The 23,540-nt window shown below is 39.6% G+C and overlaps 2 protein-coding genes across 7 annotated transcripts; one reads left to right on the plus strand and one right to left on the minus strand.

The window, feature by feature from the left end:
- The first annotated feature begins 167 nt into the window (after window positions 1-167).
- On the plus strand, window positions 168-7,886 carry LOC105203939 (protein MTSS 2). Of its 4 annotated transcripts, none has more exons than XM_011172876.3 (13): window positions 168-956; window positions 1,981-2,042; window positions 2,316-2,389; window positions 2,516-2,600; window positions 2,701-2,792; window positions 2,875-3,161; window positions 3,247-3,546; window positions 3,793-3,921; window positions 4,306-4,462; window positions 4,553-4,852; window positions 4,934-5,073; window positions 5,159-5,517; window positions 5,654-7,886. In XM_011172876.3, the coding sequence occupies exons 1-13, from the start codon at window positions 885-887 to the stop codon at window positions 6,333-6,335; spliced, it is 2,739 nt and encodes a 912-aa protein (XP_011171178.1). In that variant the 5' UTR covers window positions 168-884; the 3' UTR covers window positions 6,336-7,886. The 4 variants fall into 4 exon arrangements, with proteins under 4 accessions (XP_011171178.1, XP_011171183.1, XP_025988761.1 ...); XM_011172881.3 differs by having other exon boundaries at window positions 4,393-4,462; XM_026132976.2 differs by lacking the exon at window positions 3,793-3,921.
- A 614-nt stretch (window positions 7,887-8,500) lies between these two features.
- Window positions 8,501-21,906, minus strand: LOC105203949 (alpha-2-macroglobulin-like protein 1). 3 transcript variants are annotated; one of them, XM_011172904.3, is made up of 25 exons: window positions 21,628-21,906; window positions 20,673-20,848; window positions 18,638-18,879; window positions 18,290-18,406; window positions 18,056-18,222; window positions 17,870-17,978; window positions 17,461-17,694; window positions 17,082-17,324; window positions 16,597-16,925; window positions 16,105-16,466; window positions 15,645-15,793; window positions 15,484-15,559; window positions 15,178-15,331; window positions 14,707-14,935; window positions 14,240-14,445; window positions 13,575-13,924; window positions 13,259-13,503; window positions 12,922-13,173; window positions 12,421-12,813; window positions 11,694-11,928; window positions 11,239-11,411; window positions 10,771-11,167; window positions 10,132-10,470; window positions 9,319-9,543; window positions 8,501-9,221 (listed from the first exon to the last, which is right to left on the minus strand). In XM_011172904.3, exons 1-25 carry the CDS (start codon window positions 21,717-21,719, stop codon window positions 9,022-9,024), a joined length of 5,694 nt encoding a protein of 1,897 aa, XP_011171206.1. In that variant the 5' UTR covers window positions 21,720-21,906; the 3' UTR covers window positions 8,501-9,021. The 3 variants fall into 3 exon arrangements, with proteins under 3 accessions (XP_011171206.1, XP_011171215.1, XP_011171195.1); XM_011172913.3 differs by having other exon boundaries at window positions 10,975-11,167; window positions 15,412-15,559; XM_011172893.3 differs by having other exon boundaries at window positions 15,412-15,559.
- Between the last annotated feature and the right edge of the window lie 1,634 nt (window positions 21,907-23,540).

Below are 23,540 nucleotides of genomic sequence, written 5' to 3' on the forward strand. Positions count from 1 at the left end.
TAATATACGTCCGCGTCGTAGAGATGGCGACTCGAAAAATCGAGACGCCGACGCCATCGTGCACCTTGCTCCCCGCTTCACCGACCAATCAGGAACGAAGGGCAACGATATGTCGGCGAGCATCGTACGCGAAAGCGGCGCTAGCCAACCGTAACCAACCGCACGATTGCGTACAGTTCCATGCAATCCGGAAGAGGTTCCCTCTATCTGTTCCTCTCTTTCCCCCGCTCTCTTCCTTCCTCCCCGCTATCTCGCTTTTCCCCACGAGATAACGATTAGGTGTATACCGAATAACATCGATCTCGATTTCTGGAACGGGGTCACCACGCAGGGGGCAACGATCCAGCGCGGCGCGGTGTCCGCGTAAATAGAACGGATTCGCGTGCGAAGCGAGTGGTTTGTTTGTCGACAATCGCGTCGTGCGTGAGCCCGCGCTGCGCGTTTCGTCGTCGTCGTCAGTCACCGTCGTGCGTTGTGTTGTGTTTACGGAAACAGGGACGAGATTCATCTCACGCGCCCGCCGCTGGTAAAGTCTACTCTCGCGACGACAACGAGCTCGCGCGTCGTGGACGCGTCCGCGCGTCGCCGTTGTCACCCTGTGCGCGTTTTTCCCTCGATCTTTCTTTCTCCCTCCCTTCTGTCTCTATCCGTCTGTGCGTGCTCTCTCTCTCTCTCTTTCTCTTTTTTTCCATCTCTCTGTACTCGCGCGGTCAAGAATGACGGGCCGCGCGACTGCTCGTCCTCGCTGGCAGCGGTGTGTAGTTTCCGTCAACGTCCGTCCCGCTGACGACGCGGAGTGAACTCGTCGCGCGCGCGTTCGAGCCGCGAGAGCATCCGTCGCGGCTTCCTAGTTGGATTCAGGCCAGCCCTGAAAAGTGGAGAAGATGGATGCGACGATAGAGCGGGAGTGCACCGCGCTGGGCGGTCTGTTTCAGCAGATCGTCACTGACATGAAGGTGAGGAACGTCGCTTTTATTTGGGCTTGACCGTTCGCACTCGCGACGTCTTCGCGCTCCGCACTTTTTTCGCGACACGCCGATGTCACGACGATGTTTACTCCTGCCTCAGAGATTTCATGATTTTTATTAAGGATTGAGTTTAAAGATTTTGTACTGTGATTTTTTTTTAGTCTTTTTTTCATCTACAAATCCTGAATGTATTAAATATACCATTATTTTTATGGACTCTATGTGATTAAATTCTCCCTTTTGCGAGAGTTTAGTTGTTGATTTCCTTGTTTGTTGTTGGCTTACAATTAGTTCACAATTTTTTGTTTTAGACATTTATAGGTATTATATGTTAACCATGCAAATACAATTTGAATGCATAAAATGTGTGGAGAGTATGAGTGAAAGTGGAGCTGCGTTTGTGTAAAGTAAAATCAAAAGTATTCCTTGTAAATAATAAAAAAAAGAGAAATGTGACAATTTTATATATTCTTTCATTTTTGCTACAAGGTATCTATTTTATTATTTTAAAACACTTGCTTGTCAAAACAACAAGCACTGATATTTTACAATTGATTCTCTGTTATTTGTATTTCATAGTTTCTTTCATAATTTTTTGTGATTGTGAAAACAAATACTTTGATTACAAGCAAAATATTCCAATATTGTCATTTAATATTGTTTGAAATGTTGAAGCTTGTTTTGAGGAAACAGTTGCAAAGGCAATTTACTCCATTTTTATTTTATTTTATTTCTGATTAAGTTTCTTTTATGAATCATAATATTGTGTCAGGAAATGTGTTCTATGAACTAGTATTATATATATATATATATATATATATATATATATATATATATGTATGTATGTATGAATGTATAAAAATATGTGGGCGTGTGTGATTACATTATCTGTTGCCAATATATCAGTTTAGATTGCTGTGTTTGACCAGTGCTGTAAAAATTATTATTAGAGTTATGCCACCAATAAGTGAAATTAAAAGTTTTGCATGCATTATAATGTTTCTTTTTACAGAATGGAGCACCACTTTGGGAAGATTTGATTTCGAAAGCTACAAAGTTACACGCTAGTTTGAGGTAAAGAAATTTGGATATAACTTCAAATATGTTATTATTATATTTTATAATAATTATGCAACTTTATACAAACAGAAAAATTTTTACAATCAAGACCTTCCAACAATACATTTTATATATTTTTTATTTATCTATTCTATCTTTTACATTAATGTAAAAGATTTTGCATACTTGTTTTATGCTATGTATTTTTAATAAAGTAGACGTTGAAATTACATGAATTGAAAAACTTTAGAAATTTTTATCTTTAACGCAAGATATATATTGTTGCAGAGCTGCTATCTTAGCTATTTCTGCATATCTTGAGGCTTTCCAAAAAATAGCAGATGCTGCGACTAATGCCAGAGGTAAATCTCAATTTTATTTAATTAATGATGATGAAACTTTTATTATCTATAATTTGAATTGATAAATATATTTAAATAAACAAAATAAAATAAGAAAATGTTGACATAACACTGTATGCTCTTAAGGTGCAACCAAGGAAATTGGAACAGCACTTACGCGAATATGTCTGAGACACAAAGCAGTAGAAACTCGTATGAAGTCGTTCACTAGGTATATTACAAATCTTGCCAAAGTTTAATTTTTAAAGAAATTTTTGTTTAGTTAATTTTTCAAACATTTTTTACTTATACTTACTGTTTACTTCTTTAAGTGCTATTATGGACTGTTTGGTGTTGCCTTTACAAGAGAAATTGGAAGATTGGAAGAAGTCTTTGATCAATTTAGACAAAGAACATGCCAAAGGTTAATGATTGTTATAGGAATTTGATAATTATATTTTTGAAAAATGTTATCCTCTTGTAATCTGGTATCCTGCTATTTTCAGAATTCAAAAAAGCGAGGGCAGAACTAAAGAAACGCTCTACCGATACTCTACGACTGCAGAAGAAGAAAGCACGAAAGGTTCAAGTTCACTTACACGTTCAAGGGCAATCTCAAAGCCATGGGACGTGTTCCGATGTGGAGCTCAATAAGATGCTGGAGTCATCGGCGGCGGTCGTTCAAGAAAAAAGACTGAGTTTAGAAGAAACGGAACGAAAAGCTGTCCGTGCGGCCCTTCTCGAAGAGAGGGGCAGATTTTGTCTCCTCGCCCGATTCCTGAAGCCCGTACTTGTTAGTAGATACTTTAAAGCTGTATATACATTTTATGTATTAACTGATGTATATAAATACATAAATGCGTAATCAATCCGTTTAGGACGAGGAGATAGCGATGTTAATGGAATTGACACATCTGCAAGAGGTCTCCGATCAATTGCAAAGACACGCCGCGTCGCCGCATCATTTACCGCCTGCATCCGAGCAGGTAATAACGGACATAAAAGGTTGCGACGTTACTCAGTGGTCATTGGCTACGCCGCCGTCGAGTCCATCGTTGTCTCTCGGATCGAGGAAGAGTTCTATGTGTTCGATCAGTTCTCTAACTAGTAGCAGTAGTGGATCTTGTAAAAGCCATCCGAGCCCGTCTGGACACCCGTGGCACAGATCGCTTTCTCAGGTAATTACGCGCCGGTGGTATTTTTTGTTTCTTATTTTTCTCTTTGTTCTCCGTTTTTTTTTTTACGGATTGATTCATTAGATGTTTTTTTTCTTATGTCGCATGACATGGTAACACCGTTAGTGCATCAGCAGCAATGCACCTTTGTAGTTACAAACACAGATTTTACAGAGCACAATCTAACTAGTCGCTACGTTTGCTCGCCGAGCTTATTGTATGTGGTAGTCGATGTTGTACTCATTGTAGTCAGTTGGTGTCAGACCCGCCAGCATCAGCGGCATCGCCACGCTGCGCCACTTGACCAGTGGCAGTTCCCGCGATTCTGGTTTTACGTCACAGGATACCTTGTACAATCAACCGATTTCCGAACATCAGGTAAGGTCGTTTAGTGATTGGCAAAAATACACGACGATATTAGTCTTCTCAGGATGGACAATACGTATGCGGAGAAAGTCGTCTCTCTTCAACGATGAGTTCTTTAAAAAAACATTCAATTTCTGAAACGAATTAGATCTAGAATTAAATATCGATTTTGTTAGTTCCAAGAAATGCATTAAAGTTTTATTGCACAGTAGTACAAGATTCAAAATGTGAGACCTTACAATTTTCCACCGCCTAGTGATCATGCTGCTAGATTCGCTTATGTTCCCAGTTTATTAAATTTATTATTCAACATTAAGAATGCACTTTTGTACGTTGTATTTTAGTCTATTCTGTATCATTGGCGGTTGGTTAAAGAGGCGACTCATGTTTTTATAGGTATCGAATGTGTCTTCTCTAAGTAATCAAAGTACTGGTTGCACTGTAACGCGACCTGTGACAACTTCTACTTGGCCTGATTTGCAGGAAACATCCGTTCAGTATGATCGGCAAAATCCGGGCGCGGTGAACGAGCGGCCACATACCATTTCCTCTGGTAAGTGGCATTTACATTTACATATACATATGCTCGTCGTACATTTCGGTTCGTGAAGTCAAACATGTGTTTATCTTTTACCTAATTTAGCGTACGAAAAGGGACATCAGAGACCGGCGCTGAGCGTCTACACATTCCAAGCTCCGGAGCGAGATGGTAACAGTTGCTGTCACAGCCAGCCTGCCTCTCCGGTTTCCTCTTCCTCTTCATGTTCTTCCTCGAATCAACAACTGTCCAGGGTGCAGCTCCGTAGAAATAATAGCGGCAGTCGTCCACCTATTCCTAACAGATGTTCTAGTTTGGAACGACCGACGATTCCGGTGAAGAACGAGCCGCCCGGGAGTCCTCGAGCGAAACCGAAGTTACCTCTTCCTGCTCATTTGGCGAAAGGTTCATATAACGTTGTTATAATACATAAACTAATTTTCGATGGGAGATATATGCGAGAGTTATAACGATCCCATGATACAGAATTGGCGACGCATCAGCTCCAACAACCGATGTACGTAAATATGCACGAGTTGGCGAACCTAGCTGCCAGTCGTGCTCAGGAGATGCAGCTTCCATTGCCTCCTCCTCCAGCATTGTTAACAGCGCCAGGAGCCGATAAGGTACATGAGCTAAAGCGAAATATAAACAAGAATAAAATATAAACAAATACTTTTATCACTGCTTACGCTCGATCAAATTGTACAGGCCGAGGTTCCGGAGAAAGACGCCGGCAGTCAGACGTCCGAGTCCAGTTTGGAGTCTAGCAGCGGATACGGAAGCCAGAATACTTTACCGCACTCTCATTCGCTTCAAAATCAAAATGAAAATACGTGGAACGTACCTGGCGCTGCGGCAACATTAATGTCACGCAGAGGGTCGGGACAACAGACGAGCAGACCGCCGCCGCCAACAAGACGGACGTCGACCGTCATCACCGCGCCCCCCACCTCATCCGTTAATGAAGAGCGAGGCGAGAACGTTTCCGACGAGACAGAGAACCTTCCTCCGCCACCTCCGTTCCTTCTCGAAAGTTCTTCACCCACAGTCAGCCCTAAGCCTCAGAGGTAGAAATCGTTACTCTATTTTTTTTAGTCACAATAAATTGCTCTATAATTGAAAGTTTCAATATTATGACAATTTAATTTCTTTCTATTTCTTTATGCAAGTCTGCAGTCCTATTTAATGCTCCTTTTTTTATAGATCCATCTCGGTTTCCGAGACAGTGAGAACTCTGACCGAGCTTCGTCATACGCCAGCCAGTCCATCACTCTTACGGAAAGCTACCGGGCAACAAGCACATAATCCTATGGGCATCCAGCACAATACTGTACTGCAGATAACTCGTTCGACAGTAGACCGTTCCTGCTCAGCTGCACGTTCAACGTCCCAAGAACGTGGATCTGTCGGTGCACAAATTACCAATGTAGCCAGTAGTGCTACCGTCAGCCAAACAGGTCAAGCTGCGAGCCAAGGCCAAGGACCGGGTGGCGTGGGCCAAGGCTTCATGGCAGTGCTCAATGCTAAACTCATTGGTACCATAAGCAGCAATACTTCAGGCATGAATGCAAGCGGCAGTCCAAAGTCTCTCAGGAAGCAGTCGTTTTCGGAACAGCAGCAGCAACAGCAGTCCAATAAGAATGTCAAAACGGCGGCTCCTGGCTTTCTTGAGACGCTAAACGCTAAACTGGCGCAACAGCAGCAGGTTTTGCAGCAAGCAGGCACGAGCAGATCCGCGAGTATCAGGCGTATCATGGGTAATCGCGTGCCCATCATGGATCCTCTGCAAATGAGAGACTCCCTCATGGATCAGATTAGACGAGGTACCCCGCTGAAGAAGACCAGCGGCCCGATCAACGATCGTTCGGCACCTAAAATCTACTGAGTAGTCCAGCAACGACCTTTGCGTAAGTCTGTAATAAACGTCACGTTGCTTCACGAGCAACGTGCTGTTCTAATTATGACATGATTGACGCGCGAGATAAAAGCCAGTCGGATAGAAATCAAGTATCTTCCGATTCTTCATCTATTTTCGTGCATCAATTTTGAATTACGTGCGTAAATGTAAATCGAGGCCGCCGTTACGTTTATTGCGTCACTGTAATTTACCCCGCCCGCTGAAATTCCTCTGATAACACGCAGGCTCCATATTAAATCGATATATGATTTATTGTACAATAACGGGGCGTGTATTGAAACGCGCAATTAAGTGAGAATTGATCAGAAGTAACTTTGCGTAGGTTTAAAATGGCGTTATATATAGCAATTATATTGTAGAGCGTAATCCGAAAAGAGTGCAGCATGTAGGAAGATTTTTATAATGCGTATTAATATTTATAAAGAAAACTGATTTGATTAGGGAATTGTATTGAATCTCGTAAGATCCGTACCGATACAACGACAATACTCCAGTACAACTTGTGTCTTATAGTTCTATATTTTTTCTGCTTAATACAGCTTGGACACGAACGATTTTCTTATTGATCTATTGTCGCTACTTAGTCTATAAACACGAATATATGACGGATTCTTGCGATCTCGCGCGCGAGAAAGTCATACATAATTTAATATCGAGCTTGTGTATTCGAGTCATGAAATGTGTAAAATATAAATGCATATCCGTGTAAGATCTTAAACGTCTTACACACATTTTTATGATTCTTTTTTCATTTTTATATGAGAGAGGCGCGAGTCTACTTTGCTAGTTTCCATGCTTTTTATCTTGTTGTTCTTATTGTTTAGTATACCAGGTTTAACTTTGTCGGGATGGCCAATTTTTTTTTTCTAGTAGTGCATTCTCCGCCGTTGAGGTGTATCTCTGGGTTACGAATCGGTGGTACATATACTAATAATCTATACTATACGGCATCTCTCTCAATGTCGATAAATGTTAATAAGCGTATGTGTCGCGTCTTCGCGGAGATAATGTATTTTACGGTCGCCATCGCTTGCAAGCTACATTCACTGCGTCTCCTGGCAAATTAAAAAAAAAGTAAATAAAAGAAACGCCCCCCTTCTCGATCGCGGGCGAGCGTCCCGAAATCGAGTATTGCTCCGTCATCAAATGTTAGAATCTCGTCACATTGTTAGAATCTCTTTTTTTACACATTGTGTCTTCACGCGCATCGTTTTGCGTTTCTCGTCGTTCTTGCCAATGCATGCTCGCCACGAACACTGCCTATTTTTTTCTCTTGGACATCCGCAGTTGAAAACATGTGTTTCTGTCATCTAGCGCGAGATATAGGTAGACGGCGAATATACCGATTACTGCCAATTACACATTCATCCGTTCATTCCGTACGTAGTTAAGTTCTCAAGGATATTGTAGCGAACCAGCGCGATGAATAGTGTATAGTAAGCAATAGTATATATATGTTTATTTATTTCAAGCATTTAACTGTATACAGCGTGAATAAATAATAATACTTCCAGAGAATCTCTATCCATTTGATATTTAATAGTGTGCTCATCCTTTGGAAAGTACGCGAAATTTAACATACTAACGAACAGAGAGAATATTCGATCAAAATATCGTTTCACTTGGTGGCAAACTCGATCTTATCGACGTTAAATGTCAAATGGACAATATAATTACGGATTAAAATCGTATCAAATAAATAATCGTACATATATTATAATGAAACACTATTTAATGTAGCGAGAATTCGAGTCAAGAGATATATTAATTTGTAATAACTTACAATGCGATCAAACATGGCCAACAAATAAAATCACACATTTATTTGGAACTCAAAATATTTTCATACTTCTTGCTTGTCTTTATTATTTTCATACGTGTCAAAATGATTCATACCGAATTCTATCAAGACTGCTTCTTTTATTTTATAAAAATATTGCTTTTCGCTCTCTAAGATCAAAATTCGTACAGTAACTTTATTTAGGAAAATTAATTTTCACATGTTTAGAAAAATTCATGTACAAGCTAATTGCAAACGATTGACGTATATTGACCTTAAAAGGTAGTTTAAATCGGCAATAGAAAATACGCCACTAGAAATTAACATTTTAAGGATACATTAAATTACCCAATTATTATGTCATAAATCGCTGTGCTTTATTTACAGTTTATTTAACTCATTAATTATTTGCTATTCACAATTGTGAGAGTTAAACGATATAACGCAGTATAACTTTCGCTGTAAAAATGGCACTTTATTCTATTAGATATTATGTTTTTTTCATGGTACACTCTTAACATAGAGTTTTATGATGTCGAGATATGTATGTGGAGAAAGACGGAGAGGAGAGATTTGCGATGAAAGTTCAGAGTGTGTTTAACAATGACTACAATACCCTGTGTAAAATTTACTTTTAAACTACATACGAGGCGTGCTAAAGTTAACGAATTAAATTGTAACGACGAATTTCTTGGTTCAAGTCGAAGTCGCCTCGTACGGATCTTATTCTAGTTCAAATGTGTGCGCATTTAATTTTTATACGCCTGAAAATGATTCTCTTCTCGATTGTTGACTTTCACTAATACGTGATACATGACGTGTTGTGTTATTCCTGTATGTATTTAGTTATATTCTCGGCGAAACGCCTAAAGATCAGTCAGCCGTAGGGAGATTAAGAAATGCGCTATTATCTCGATTTGCACATGTTGCTCGTGCGTCCGTTATCTCATGTGGCACACCACCAATCGATGGTAATCCGTATATAGAAACCTGTTCGTCTAAGACGTATCGATTATGCGAGCGCTTAGCAAACTCGCCGTCCTCGAAGTGCATCAACAATGCTAGACTTCCAGCTATAATATAATTCAAATTATAAATAATAACAGAGTGAATATATATAGTAACGATAGTATACAGTTGTTTTTAATTATATTCGGTTATTATACTTACGGTTATCTAAAGGCGGGCAGGAACAATTGGGTCTTAAGACAAACGCGATCATCGAGTACAGACGCATCACCTTGTGCGACGATTGCATATCTAATAGGAACCTTGCCTTTCGTAATCGTCTAATCGCCGCTTTTACGACGCTACTGGCGGAGCAATAAAGATCATTAATGTTCGGCGGTAATTCATCGGCGCATACAGGGCAGGACTCATTCGAACCAAGAGGTGCTGAAATCAAAACAATTATTCAGCTCGGTATCGCTATAAATTAATGAAGATTGATTTTACCATTCCCTGACGAAAATAGTATGCATATTAAACATTTGTTGAAGTGTTTATGAGATGGAAATTCAAACATGGAATTGCTTATGAGATGTTCACGACTGTTTGATAGACGTTCAAAAAGTGTGTGATGTTTTCAAATGTTTTACAAATGTTTGGGGAATGTTTAAGAACATTAAAAGTGTTCTATGTTTTCAGAATGTCTTGCAAATGCTCAAAGGGTGTTTTGTCTGTATCAGATAGTCATGAACATTTTATAAACAATTCCATGTTTAAGTTCATCTCGTAAACATTTTAATAAATGTTTTAAAATTATAATTAAACACATATTCAACATTAAGCAAACATCTTATAAACATACTATTTTCGTTCGAGTTTAACATAATTTTTAATTAAAAAAAATTTATATAAAAAATGAATTGAAGCAAGCCTGGGTTAGATTGTACGTTAAGATCCAGTTTCTCTGAAGGAGAATCAAAACATAGTTTTAACTTTTGTGTAATAATTTTTATGCCAGTTTGTGAATTCACGTACGTAATGTTTGCACATTGCTCAGATCCACTTCTATCTTCTGATCAGTTTCGTTAGTCACATTTGACAGATCTCCATCGAAATGCGTAATGTCAGGTTTCACGGAAACCGAGACGGGGCCTTCAACGCCTTCGGGCGTCGCCAGTTCGTGATCGACTACGACGAAGAGCGGGTTTCCGTCGAAATCTGTCGCAAAAGGATCTTGGCTCTGTTTGATGAGAGTCGAAAACGGTGCCTCCATATCCTCGAGATCTATGCGAGGCCCGAGCCTGTCGAACACGGGATTCAGATTGATGTCCGGCTCGTCCGGCGTCTGGCCGCTTCCAGCTTCTCTTTGTGGCACTGAGAAATTTCGGGGAGTTCAGAAAATCGCACGAAAGACAAATTGCGCAAAGACAGATAAGAGATTTATCCCGAAAATAACGAGAATAATTTAGCTAAGAGGTTCGCTATATCGGGCTTATATTTATACATAATTGAATGCGATTTCTTAAAGTGTGCTTCTCCTGGAAAAATGCGCACTGGAAGCACACTTTATGCGTTTCTATTTAATCGCGTAGATTTAATATAAAAAATTTCAATACAAATCGTTCTCATTACTCTCGAGTTACGTACGTAATATTCATTAACTATCTATATTACCAGACATAACGACGTCGTTATTATTGGCTGCGCCAACGTTCGCAACGGTATCAATATCGTCGCTATTTATTTTGAGATTGGAATTTTCTACCGGAGGAACATCCTCGCTCCTAGACTGTACGCCGGTTACCGACTTCCCGTTTGTTACTTTGTCACGGAGCTGCTCGATCAGATCAGTTTGCGGAGAGTTCAGAGTCGCGTTACCTATCTGCTCTACAGTCCCGTTTCGATCATTCGGGATTTCGGCCGCTTTTTCGACTGTCTCCTCTTTTTCCACGGTACCCTTCGTCGCGGTGTTGTCCTTGCCTATTTCCTGCACCTCTATCGGCACCGGATTAGGAACCTCCACTTCTTCACTCGGAGTGGCACTGCTGCAAGTCGCCGCGAAACTATAGTTCTGAAAAAAGCATGAAATTCAATTATTACAAAATATTTAATGATTATGATACAATATATTCGTAAACTTACGCTAGATATCGTCAACTCCTGCTGGTAGTAATCGTAAAGTTTTACGTTTGCAGGTTCAAGTCTGTCCACAATGTTTTCTCTGGTCACCGTAAACGATATACAGGTCTTCTGATTGATTAGCTTGTCGAAGTAAATGGCGACGATACCGCGATCATCCTCGATACGTTTCACCTCTGTAAATGTTCGCGTGTCAGGCAAAACGGCAATAAATTTTATTTTAGTATGTTCTGGTATAACGATATTAGATTTTAAAATTGTGATTTCGTAATATTTTTATTATTTTTATGATCGCTATAAAATAACTAGGAAAGTAATGATAATTTATAGAATAGGATTTCTTAGATTAACGAGCCGCTTTCATTTACAGATTCTTTGATCAATTTAAAGTTTTTTTTTTCGAAAAATTATGCTATCACAATTATTCGGATCGATCTTCTTGTTAGTTGTATACTTACTTGTGTCTGGATTTTCCAACAGAGAATGAAGGCTCGTACGATCCGGGACGTACCCGCTTATCATGCTGACCTCTAGTAACGCCATGTTACTTTCCCCATCTGCCATTTTATACCGTGTGCAAATTGTAATTTTTTGCATCGAGCATTCGTCCAGCCACGTTGCAGGAGCGGCGTTAACCGAGAGATCGAAGGCTTCGGAGCCGGTTGCGTGTGCAACGTTATACTTTATATTGCTCTAAAAAATTTTACAGTTCTATTAATGTCAAATGTTTTCAAGGGACTATCCCTCACTTACATTTCTAGTTTACAAGGAAAAGCCTGAAACTAGGAAATTGAAAAAATTATAAAATTTTACATAGAAAATATTCTGATATGTAATAGACACTTTGTTTCTCAAATTCATTCTTTAGGGATAAAGTCAATCTCGGAAAATTGGTTCATTTTTTATTTTTGATTACCAACAAAAGATAGAATAAAATTTTATAGAGAAAATTTATTTATTTTAATGAGATTTATTGATTGGAAAACTTATCAATTGTTTCAAAAATTATAAGAAATACATAAACCAAAATAAGCCAATTTTTAGAGGTGTATTTTATCTCTTCAATTGAATTCGGGCAACAAAAAAATAATTTTATAATTTTTGTGAATTTCGGAGTTGAAGATTTGCCTTGTAATACATATAAATATACGTATTATAATATTCTATGAAGGTAAAAAGAACTACCTGTACTAAAACGCAGCCTTCGCCCTCGGCAAAGATCTGGACTATCGTCGGTACTACGGGCAGACGAATTTGCGTGAGGACCATGCGATTGTCGTTATGCATTCTGTACACCTGATCCACCTCGCCGGCAGTCACGAGCACCGATAGATCCGTTGTATTGCTTGACATAGCGGTGGCGTACCTCGTGAGTGCCTCCAGGCCGAGCACGGTATCCTGCGTAGACGTGAAACCACCCTCCGCGTTGCGTTGCTTCGACATCCATCGGATTGCCTTCAAAGCCTCAACCATGTTCATTTCACCGCCTAATTTCACCAACGAGAGCACTGCATATGCCGTCATTTCGATGCTCAATCCTAGGGATGGCTTATGTTTATCCTCCCACCAGAGAAGATCCTAGCAAATAAAAATTTAATAACGATTTACTGATTATATCGATTGAAATTTGCCCCACGGAAACTGTTCTTGTCAACTGTAGAATTAGAATTATTTTGTTATTCGCACATTGTTCCGCGTTGCACGTTTCATGAGCGATTTCATGCTGTTGTTCGCTTTCGGATGCTCCAATAACGTTAAAGCATAAGTTGATAAGGCTGCCGTGTATGTCGTGCCTCTATCGTCCTCCATTCCTTTTTCCAAGCAATGTAGAGCGTTATTAATGAGCGACGCTGTTAACGGCACACCCGATTCTAAGAGCGAGATTAGTATGTAAGCCGTTAATGCCGAGGAAGAGTTGTCATCATCTTGCAAACCGCCCTGCAAACAAACGTTTAAGAAGTCACACTTATTAAATGGATTCAATTCTTTTTTTTTAGAAAGGATTGAGTGCCGCCTATAATACCTTCATATCCTTGTGGAATACCCTGCCGATCACAGGGAAGCAACCGTTTTCTAACTGCTTCTTCACCATCCATTTTACAGAAATTTTAAGATCCCGTTCGTCGATGTGAATAATATTCTTCGCCTGAGCGAAGGACTTGATCACAAAGGCGGTGAGCCAAATCGAGCTACCATCCTCCGAGCTCTCTGGACCGAATGCGGAGTACGAACCGTCCGGATGTCTGTATATTAATTCGCGCTGGTATCCTGCGTCGCACGATTAGATGTAAAAGATCTTATCCTTAATCGCGAATTAAGATCGGATCGAGATCAAGTACCTTTCTCCATATGTTTGATCGCTTTTGCCCTCAGCTGCGGATTCTCAACTCCAATCGCGTCCAGATAGCCGATCACGTGGATGTTAGGAACGAAGAGAATCATATTTTGTTCGCCGCATCCCATCGGTAAACGAACGAGTTTGTCTAGATTCTCGAAGACCGGGCCAAGAATATCGCCTATTAGAGATACGTATGCAGTCGCGCTTTCAGGCACCAAATCATTAGGTAGATTGAGATTCCAAGTTATGGTGGAATCGTCGCTGAAGTCCTTAGGGCAGATGAACGCGGATTTTGTCGTTTCTACGGGGAAACCTTCCGGCAGCACTAGTATTGGTTTTATAATTACGTCCCTGAAAGTGTTAAGTATTATACAAATTGTTAAGTATACTTGATCCCTATATGACTTCTATATTTAAATAATTAAGAAATATGACAAAATTTTTTCCGAATGAGGACAAAATACTTTCTTCATTTTAATGAAAAAAGAATTTTTATTTCTTAATATGTGGTCTAAAATTACACTCTGCAGATCACGCTTATCTTTTTTTAAATAAAATATTAAAAATTGCAGATTTTTATATATTTGTAACGAGATTCATATATAATTTACAGACTTCTTAAATACTAGTAATTGCAAATAAAAATATTCGCGTTGAATTATTTACCGTGTATAGAGGAGCACTTCCGGGCCGCACGGTTCGGCGTAGTCCGAATCGATAGAGGCGGAAACCGTGATATTAACTTCCCCAAGAACTCGAGGTCTGAGAATATATTCGTGCACCACGCTGTCTCGTGGTTTCACGCAGAATGAAGCAACTGCATGTGACAGATGCAAATCGAGCCCCGTTGCATCTTCCAATTTGATCTTGACCTACGAATGTCATCATTCAATTATTGTAAATGCAATTTAATAATGCATCCAATACCTCTCAATTATTAATCAAAGACAGTATAATGTTTGTATAATTATGTCTTATTTAACTCAATACGTTAATATTTAATTTGCATTTCATTACATTTTTATAGTATAATTTTATAATATAATTTTTTTAAGAAAATTTCATATTGAGGGGTGTGTAAAAGGGTAGAACAAGAGTGAATGTCAAATGCTCGCGACTGCTCGAAGACTTACCGGTAAACTGTGTTGCATGTAATTAAACAAGGAGACTTTCATGCGTAACATTTCTCCGCGTTTTACGCTGTATGGCAAGCTGTAGTCGAGGAAAAACGGTTGGAATCCCGTGATGGTTGTCGGAGGTGCTATTCCGAGACCGTGCGTAGGTGAAATACATGCCGTGTATCCGATCCAATCGGTAATGGTGTGAGGTAGAGTACGTTCTATCGTCACTTTGCCCTCTTTTCTACAAAAAGTGAAGAAAAAGAACATACATAGAGCAATATGAATCAGACAGATGAAAGCTGAGGAAACGCTTTTTTATTAATTGTAAAATTTATTAATTAGAAAATGTAAAAATAATTTGCCAATGTACTCTTTGTACATTTACAAGCGAGAAAATTATGTAAAATTTTAAAATTAGTTTGAAACAATTGTGGACTTGTCTTTGATTAACGATAAATATATTCTATGAATTTAAGTAGATACCCTGTCGGTACTAATTCCCACAGCCATGTTTCGGGGAAGTAAGATCTGATGGCAGGTTGATCGGGCACTTGATCCACATATCCCTGCTCGGGACCCATGATATTGTTTAATAATGGATACGCCATGGGTAATGTCTTCGCCATTTTAAACATTCCTATCAAAATAATATGTCAGTACAATATAATTGAAGAGAAGAAAAAAATCTATCCGTGGCCATCTTTCCTAAAAACGCACCATCCGTTTCCACGTCCGCGGATGCTGCGAAGAAAGGAATTGGACCCATGATTCCTACGTTCATGCTCCTACCTCTGCCCCTGTTGCGAAGTTGAAGGCAAGGCCGCGTTTCGAGTATCAGATCGCTCATCACGACAGCTCCGAAGTCCTGAAATATGGAGAAAGATCCAATGGACATATAATTACCTTTCTTATAATCTTAGAATTTATTTACATTTCCAGAAAGTTCTCACATCGAACGCTTGTATGGCGTCTACGTAATTCACGAGCCCGCCGTTGTACATCACTGTTCTTCGCCTTTTGCGCGCCCATGCCGGGGATTCTTCAAAAGCGGGAGATGGTAAATGATCGAATTCCGTGTTCGTTTCTTCCTGCGATGTAACTGCAGAGAATTTGTATGCCAAGTCACAAGAATTGTTCTAATTGTTTAATCAAACAATAACTTACACAAATGTAGTATTAGAGAATCATATAAATATCTAGAGTTTTAATTTGTAACAATGAAAGCTCTTAATCAAAAATAAAAAAATATATAGATTTCAAGTATCACGTTTAAAGAATAAGTTTATCAAATCATTATAGCAGCTTTGATTAATATAGAATTAAAAGATTCTACAAAAAAAACATCAAGAGAGAAACTAAGAATTAATGTAATGTTATGCTTGATTATCTTTATCGTGGAATCTTTTGTACCTTTACAATGAGTCCAGGTCCAAATAGGACGCGACTCTGGCTCGATATGGAATCTCTTCAGCTGCGCAAAAGTCTGATCAGCGTCGATCAGATTGGTTTTGGCTCCTGCTAAGAAACGAGTCGACTTGTCAACGGCCGAGATGCCGCAGAGAGACCAGGGGGCGGCTTCCACGTGGTACTGAGTGGCTGTCCCCGGGGTCTGAGCATCTGTGTGCCAGGCGGTCTTCACTTTATTCTCGAAGCAGTGTCCCACTTTGATGGAATACGTGGTAGCGACGATCTCACCATCCGAACGAACGTAGTACAACAATAGTTCGGAGACAGGTGCCATAGACGGGGTGATTTTGACACTGAGGGGGAATCTTGAGAAACAAGAAATCGATATGTAAAACCTCGAAATCTATGATTCAAATTTAAATAGATCAAACACTTTAGCGCCCCCAAAGTTCTTTGGAAACATGAAATCGCACTACGCTCTACATAGAATATTACCTATGAGCAATGGTGCCCTGATCTGTCTTATTTCCTGGTTCGACGGCCCCTAATAAGTTCCGGAATTCCGAGTAATTCAAGACCGTATCTCTCGTCGGCCGGTGTTTCACGTGACCGTATATCAACAGATCCCCCTTAGAATTGATCGAGTAATGGAAGGAGACGGACTCGTTGGTTTTACTTTTTGCCGGTACCGTGTACATGACGTTGAACGAGTACTTTTCACCGCAAACGATCGGTTGATAACCTCGGGCTACTGCCAAATAGCTGTCGGATGGTGAGTACCAAGGATTCACCTCGATATGCGCTGATGGTTGATCCATGAAAACCTAATTGTAATTCACAATAAATTTCAAACTTTTCTTTCAGAATAAGTCGCCTTCGAATTAAATAAATTATGAAAAAATGATCTAATAAAAATAAGACATTGTGTACATGCTCGAAAACCTGTAATTAACTCTTTTCTCAAAATAATAGCTACTTACTCGCCAACGCGTATCCGGCGAATAGTACTTCGTAGGGTAGTCGACGCCGGTCGCAACAAAACTCAGCAGAACGATGTTCCTGTGTGGTGGTGGCACGACGAAGTCGACAAAACCATCAGACGAAGATGTAAAGTTGCGGCATTCAACTACCACGCGAAGCCACTCGTCCTTACCGCGCACTCGCACGCAGAGCTGAATCTTCTCGTGCGGTGCCGGGGTGTCATCATGCCGCGAGACACGTAGCTGTAAAAGAGATTTATTTCGCATTGCGTAAAGAGCGTGTTTAAAGTAGAGATGTTGAGATGTGAGAGAAACACGTAAGTCGCCTCAGTGCGCAAGAAACTAAAAAAAAAAACTAAAGGTTACTTGCAAACTTTACCTTTCCGTGATACGGCAAGCCCAGTTTAAAGTACTTCGGTGTGTATGGTCGAAACTCGAGTTTCAGGGCCTGATGCACGACCACGGTACGACTAATCGTTGTCTCCACTATGCCAGTACCGGTCTCTGTAAAGTTAGCTATGAGGACGATATTGTTCGGTGCCACTTTCCACTGGGCGAGCCCGAGCACCGCGCCCGATAGCACAAATTCGGTGCAGCCATCCGGCGAATCCAACTGCAACAATCGATCAGTTTTGAATTTGTTGTGAAATTTACGCGAAGTTTATCGCAATTATGTTGATAAAATATTACGGTTAGTTTTTCTAAATCAGATATGATTAGAATCATTTAAGTAGCAATTTTTCTATTTAAAGTAAACATTAATGTGATTAATCCAAGGGGTTGCTGACCTCTGTTTCGTAATGTATTTCCGGAAGATTGGGCTTCCGTCTCCATGTCGGTATTTGAGGCGTTGATTTTAAGAGTAATTTACCCTTGACCGGTTTGCCATAACTGTATCTGTAATAATACGTTAAGATATAGTTTTGCGCAGACATCGCGAACGCGTCGAATCGAATTATAAAACGAGCGCCTACTTTGCGCATATGTTCCACGTAACGTTCTCTGCATCCGCGAGAATGTACCCCGGTGAAGTCACGGTCACTTGGAATCTCGGAAGAACGTATTTCTTCACCTCAAATACGGTCGAGTGGACCAGCTGCGGTTGCGATCTCCTCTTTTCCACTTTAATTTTCCAGGCACCCTGCAACACAAACATTCTTAGTATTTTTGTCAACATGTGTTCTCGTCTAATTACAATTATATATTACCGGGGTTGGTTCTGAAGATAGAGCGAATTTTAATTGCGCCATTCCATTTTCGGTACTGACGTTAGCCCACTGTGCCACTCGTACTTCGGATGGATTTTCAATCCATACTTTTGGTATCTGGACAGAAAAGTAAGCTCGATATTATTAAATAAAAGCGTTTTTTTTTCCTTTCTCTAACTGATTCTGTTATTAAAACTGTATATGAATAAATTCTCTTTTTAGAAAATATGTATAAAAATTAGTTTTACTAATATATATAATATTATTATTAATATATTATGTACTACATATTATTTTAACGAGATCAGTTACTATTTATTCTATATTAACGAATAATGAGCGACAAACCGTTTTCTTCCATGGCTTCAAGTCGTGCTTGAGCATTAGGATTCTAATATTCACATCTTGTCCGGGTTTATAAACCGGCTTATCTGTCTCGACGAATGTGATTAGAGAATCATGCTCGATATAAACTTCCTTTTCCGTTTCCACGACGTAATCGGGATATTTGTCGAACTTTATCTTCAATCGCAATCGCGCGTTAAAGTATTTTGTGAATGGTACCGCCAGCTCCAGACATGTTTCTATCCCTGTGAATGAGTAAACGTTAACGAAGCCTGCAACGTTTGAATTTACTTATTCCTACTTTTCAACCGCAAACATTCTGAGTAACGAAAAAAAGAAAAATAAAATATTTAATGGCAGTCGCAAACAAATTGCTAATAGCATAAGGATAATAGCGTACAATTGCGTAAGTTGATTCGCTTGATCATTGTGCCGATAGTCGCGGTTGAATTATATGTCAGCGTAATTCGAATTATTCAAATAAAAAGTGCTCAAGCTCAGAAAAAGATATTTTTAACAAAATAAAAAAATATTTTATACAAATTTAATAGGATAACAGCTCGTATAAATTTCAAGAAAATAATACAATATAATAAACAATAAATAAAAAGGCCAAATAAAACGAGCAAACAGGTGTTAGGTGTTAAAATAATAATATGTCTTTAACCTTTAACAATAAATGAGTGGACGTTTCAACTTCATAGAATCCTCTTTAGCATATAAATTGATAAAGATTAAAGACATATTATTTTAACCTTTAATTATTTGCTCGTTTTATTTAGCCTTTTTATATATCGTTTATTAACATATTTCATTTTTAACATCTTATACAGTTGTTTAAATAAATACATCTATATGAATGTAAAGATGCGCGTTGCCAAAATGCACGGTGCAAGTTTGAATATCGAACTGATGTTTTAAAAGAGCGAGAGACAAAAGAAAAATATTTATACATCAAGTTGTTTAGATTGCCGCATAGAGTCTTCGCTTCGCAATTTACTCCGCCAAGTTTACTATACCCGCGTATTTTTCGTGATTCATCGATAAATCTTTCCGTGCGTCCGCGGTATCGTAATCATAAACGTACGATAAACTCGGACCTTGATCAAGCCGCGTACTTGTTGTTCACCCCGTGCATAACAATGCAGATGGGTTTCCCATGTGATCCCGAGCGATTGCTTATTTCCCCTTCGGAGAGAGACTCGGCTCATTTAGCTCCCCCGCAGGAAGCGGCGACAATTTCAATTTATGATTTGTTTAAAGCGTCCGATTCGAGCCGCGAGGGAAGAAGGAGGAAAGACCGGGATGCTGATTCAGGGGCGTAGCCGGGGGATTTTCGAGCCCAAAAGTAAATTCTCCGCTGAACCTCTGCCTGATGGTAGACGTAAACTTATCGTAAACATTTTCCATTGTTCTTTAACGATCCGGCCGTTTCCATTTAGCATCACATCTCCAAGTATCTCGCTTCCTCGTGCTATCTCATTGCTACGTCCCTGAATAGGAATCCGCATGGTATTTTCGACGATTATGTGTTATCGCGTGCGCGATAACACATCGCGAATCGTATTTGAATATTCGATTATCCTCGAGCGTGAATTTGCGACCATGAAACTTTGTACCTGAGAAACAATAGAACGCGTGTACCCGGGAATCATGGGATAGTAAAACAACGCGGGAATAAATAAAATTAAAAAAAAAAAAAAACTAATGTTTCTCGACTTATCTCTAAAAACTAAGGTATTCAAATTCTACATTGTATCCAGATTAAATCGGGTCGTTAGACATCTTAACTTAAATCTGTCTTTGAGACGTATTGTGCTGAAAGATATCTTTAAGATGTCTTCAAGTCGTCTTATGTCTCAATTTTAGACATGAATGCTGTCTGGGTACTTTCATTAGGGTTGTTTCACCAATCGTTAGTGCTTCGGAAGCGATAAGAACATGAAACCGGTAGGTCGATAAACCCCAAAATTGTCGAGCATTCCGAGATCGAGTCGGTACATCTATCGGAGAATCCGTGGAAGAAAAATGCATTTGCCTGTTTTGACGATGCCGCTTGTCCTGGTCAGCACCTCCTCCTCCACGCTCGCACCGCCCGCCGGAGATAGCAGCTCCAGGACAACGTGCGCCGGTGGTTCGAGATTGTGCAGCGACAAACAGCCGCTCTCGGTCTCGCCGGCCAGGAATCTCTTCGGCGCGGTGAACACGTATCCTCTAAAAGAAGAAGCCGGTTAGACCACACGGGCGCGCAGAAACGTAATGAATACTGATGGTTTCGGGGGAACTTTGGAATTTTTGGTTTTGCGATAAGTTGGGGATTATGTGACCGCTCTTTAAATCGGTCGAGAATGCGATGCTTGTAACTGGCTAACCACGGGAAGCCCAAAGTTCTTTTGCTCGATCCCGCTGAGCAGAATGTCTAAAATCGACGCACAAGATGTTTCTTAAAGAACTTTTCAAAATATCTTAAAGTTGTCCGCATTGATTGTAGACAATTCCGTCTGGAATGGTATTTAAACGGCAAAATATAAAAGGTCGGTTCAGGAATCACTTCAAGATTCTGCCGAAAGTTTCGGGTTTTTTTACGATAATTTAAATGCATCAGCTGTTAAACGTACCAATCAGAATCTTACGGTTTGTATTACGTTATAATTTATGCTACGATATTATTTTCTCTGTTAAGTACACTTGTTTTGCATGGTCTTTGAGATATCCTTTAGACTTCCATGGCTAATTCTTTACCAGCATCTTACTACTCTCGAACTTATCACGAGGAAAAATCGATGTGGCTATTATTAAATTAACGCGTAGTAAGCATCGCGAGTATTATTCTCGGTTAGCCGGCGATAACGGAGAATCTGTGAGAAAGTCCGATATCCGCGAACATGTAATCAATAATCGGGAGAGAAAGGGAGAGCGAGAAATAGAACTGCCTAACGTTATTTTCCAAGGAACAAAGCGGAAGCCAAGGGGATACCAAGGGGTGTCTTTACCGATTGGCAGTCGCGCCGGCTTCGCAGGGTACGAGGCGCAGATAGAACAGGCAGAGAAATGCACAAGACACGATCAGCTTATAATACATCATCGTTACGAGTTTCACCGGGTTCGACGCGCACGTACTCGTGGTTTTCGAGAAAATCTCAGATCGTCACGGGCATATTTTAATGAGAGATCACGCTTGGAGGAACTTCCTCCTCCTTCTCCTCCTCTTCGCGAGAGAAACGCTTTGAGAGACCGGCAGAGAGGAACGACAGCCGGTAGAGAGACCGCGGCGCGACTGAAGGCGCGATGCTCGTGCCGGCTACTTTTATCATTAACCCCTTGAGCCCGTGCAAGGAGGAGAAGGGCGCGGATTAAATCGCGAGAATGATCAGGCTGCGTCGCGTCGCCTCGGCCACCGACCGTGCGACGCTCAGTGTCCTTTCCTACGTCGTCACCGGCTTCGTCGGAATTGCCTTGCTGAGAATTGCTTATTGATGATCCACGAGCGCATTTTCCTTTATCTCCCGTGAGCTCCTCTCTCTTTCTCTTTCTCTCTTCCATACCCTTGCCTTTCTTGGAGCTTCGCTCTTCTTCGCGTCCTCCGGACCCTCCGAAAAGATCACTTCCGATTTGTCTCGCTCGAGGATTTGCTCTCTTAATGTTTCGCTTTAAGATTACCCTTTCAAGAGAACCCTTGACCAAAGTTGCTGACATTCCTGTTGCTGTGATAGGAACAAGTGCTTACAGATAGAGCTGAAAAAAATGGGTATTTTTAATTCGGAGTAAAAAACTGAGTAAAAAAAAGCTGCAGTTCTTTTATAATAAAATGTATTTTTGCTAAAATATTTAAAAAAAAATTATTTTTCCTTTTTCTTGATATTTATTGTTAAAACGTTTGGCTATTATTTTAATATTATTTAATATCTCTATGTATTTATAATTTCAAATCAAAGCGAAAGTGTCCTTGCATTGTGCGAATGAAATAACATGAGCTGTGAATTCATTTCCTGCTTCCTACCGACAATGATCTAGGTATCCATGGCCATCGTGCGTCATTTAGTCATTGTACTACATTTCGATTGTTTACATTTATCTTTATAGAGAAATCTTTTGGATGAATGCAAAAACTGAATTCTAAAACAATAAATTAAATATTGAAAAAAACAAAAAAATATATATTGCAGTAAAAAAACTATTTTTTATTGAGTTTCTTACTCAGTTTCTAATTTTTTTTTTCAGTCTCTACTTGGACAACTTTGCCTTGAAGCAAAACATCAGATGCGCCTTTTAAAAAGCAATATAAAATACAAAAGAAATATGAAAGACTAGATAAGGAAACAAATGTATCCTATAGAAATTATGATATGCGCTTTATGTTGCAAGTATCTGAAAAATCCTGTCAAATAACTTTCTCAAACTTTTAAGAATGAGTAATTAGTCACAGCTGATCATTTAGCTGTGACTAATTACCTATTTTCATTCCAACAATACTAGAAATAGACCAGCATCTCCCAAAAGAACAAAAGATCGTCGCAAAAGACGTATTCCTACAGTAACCATATGTCTCTTATTCTAAAGAACAGAACTTTATTTCGGGTAGCTGTCCTTTTAGATTTATTTTCATAAAAATTAATTTTGTTGCTTATTAAGTTGCTTGGTAAGTTTAGTTGTTTAAACAAACATGGTTTAGAACCATGTACAAAGAAAATCATAAAATTTACAGATATATCCTTTATTTTCTTGAAAAAAAAAAAAATAAAAGCAAATCTGGTCACTGTACTATTCACCTCCTGTACGGCCTTGAGGATCATGTTTTGCTACGTCTAACAATCATCGTGAGCGTCACGTGGACCAAACTACCCGCAAGTGTTATTCCAGATTTTCCAATGATTCAACGTAACTCTCGTAACTGCTGATAACCCTG

Source organism: Solenopsis invicta, chromosome 16 (assembly GCF_016802725.1).
Source record: "Solenopsis invicta isolate M01_SB chromosome 16, UNIL_Sinv_3.0, whole genome shotgun sequence".
Taxonomy (NCBI): domain Eukaryota; kingdom Metazoa; phylum Arthropoda; class Insecta; order Hymenoptera; family Formicidae; genus Solenopsis; species Solenopsis invicta.

Coding starts and splice junctions, on each gene's coding strand:
- LOC105203949 (XM_011172893.3), bottom strand. CDS start 21,719: ATGATGTATTATAAGCTGATCGTGTCTTGTGCATTTCTCTGCCTGTTC. Junction 17,325..17,460: donor GCTTGCCGTATCACGGAAAG/GTAAAGTTTGCA, acceptor TCTCTTTTACAG/CTACGTGTCTCGCGGCATGA. Junction 11,412..11,693: donor GTTGGAAAATCCAGACACAA/GTAAGTATACAA, acceptor GAACATTTACAG/AGGTGAAACGTATCGAGGAT.
- LOC105203939 (XM_011172876.3), top strand. CDS start 885: ATGGATGCGACGATAGAGCGGGAGTGCACCGCGCTGGGCGGTCTGTTT. Junction 2,793..2,874: donor AGACAAAGAACATGCCAAAG/GTTAATGATTGT, acceptor TGCTATTTTCAG/AATTCAAAAAAGCGAGGGCA. Junction 3,922..4,305: donor AACCGATTTCCGAACATCAG/GTAAGGTCGTTT, acceptor ATGTTTTTATAG/GTATCGAATGTGTCTTCTCT.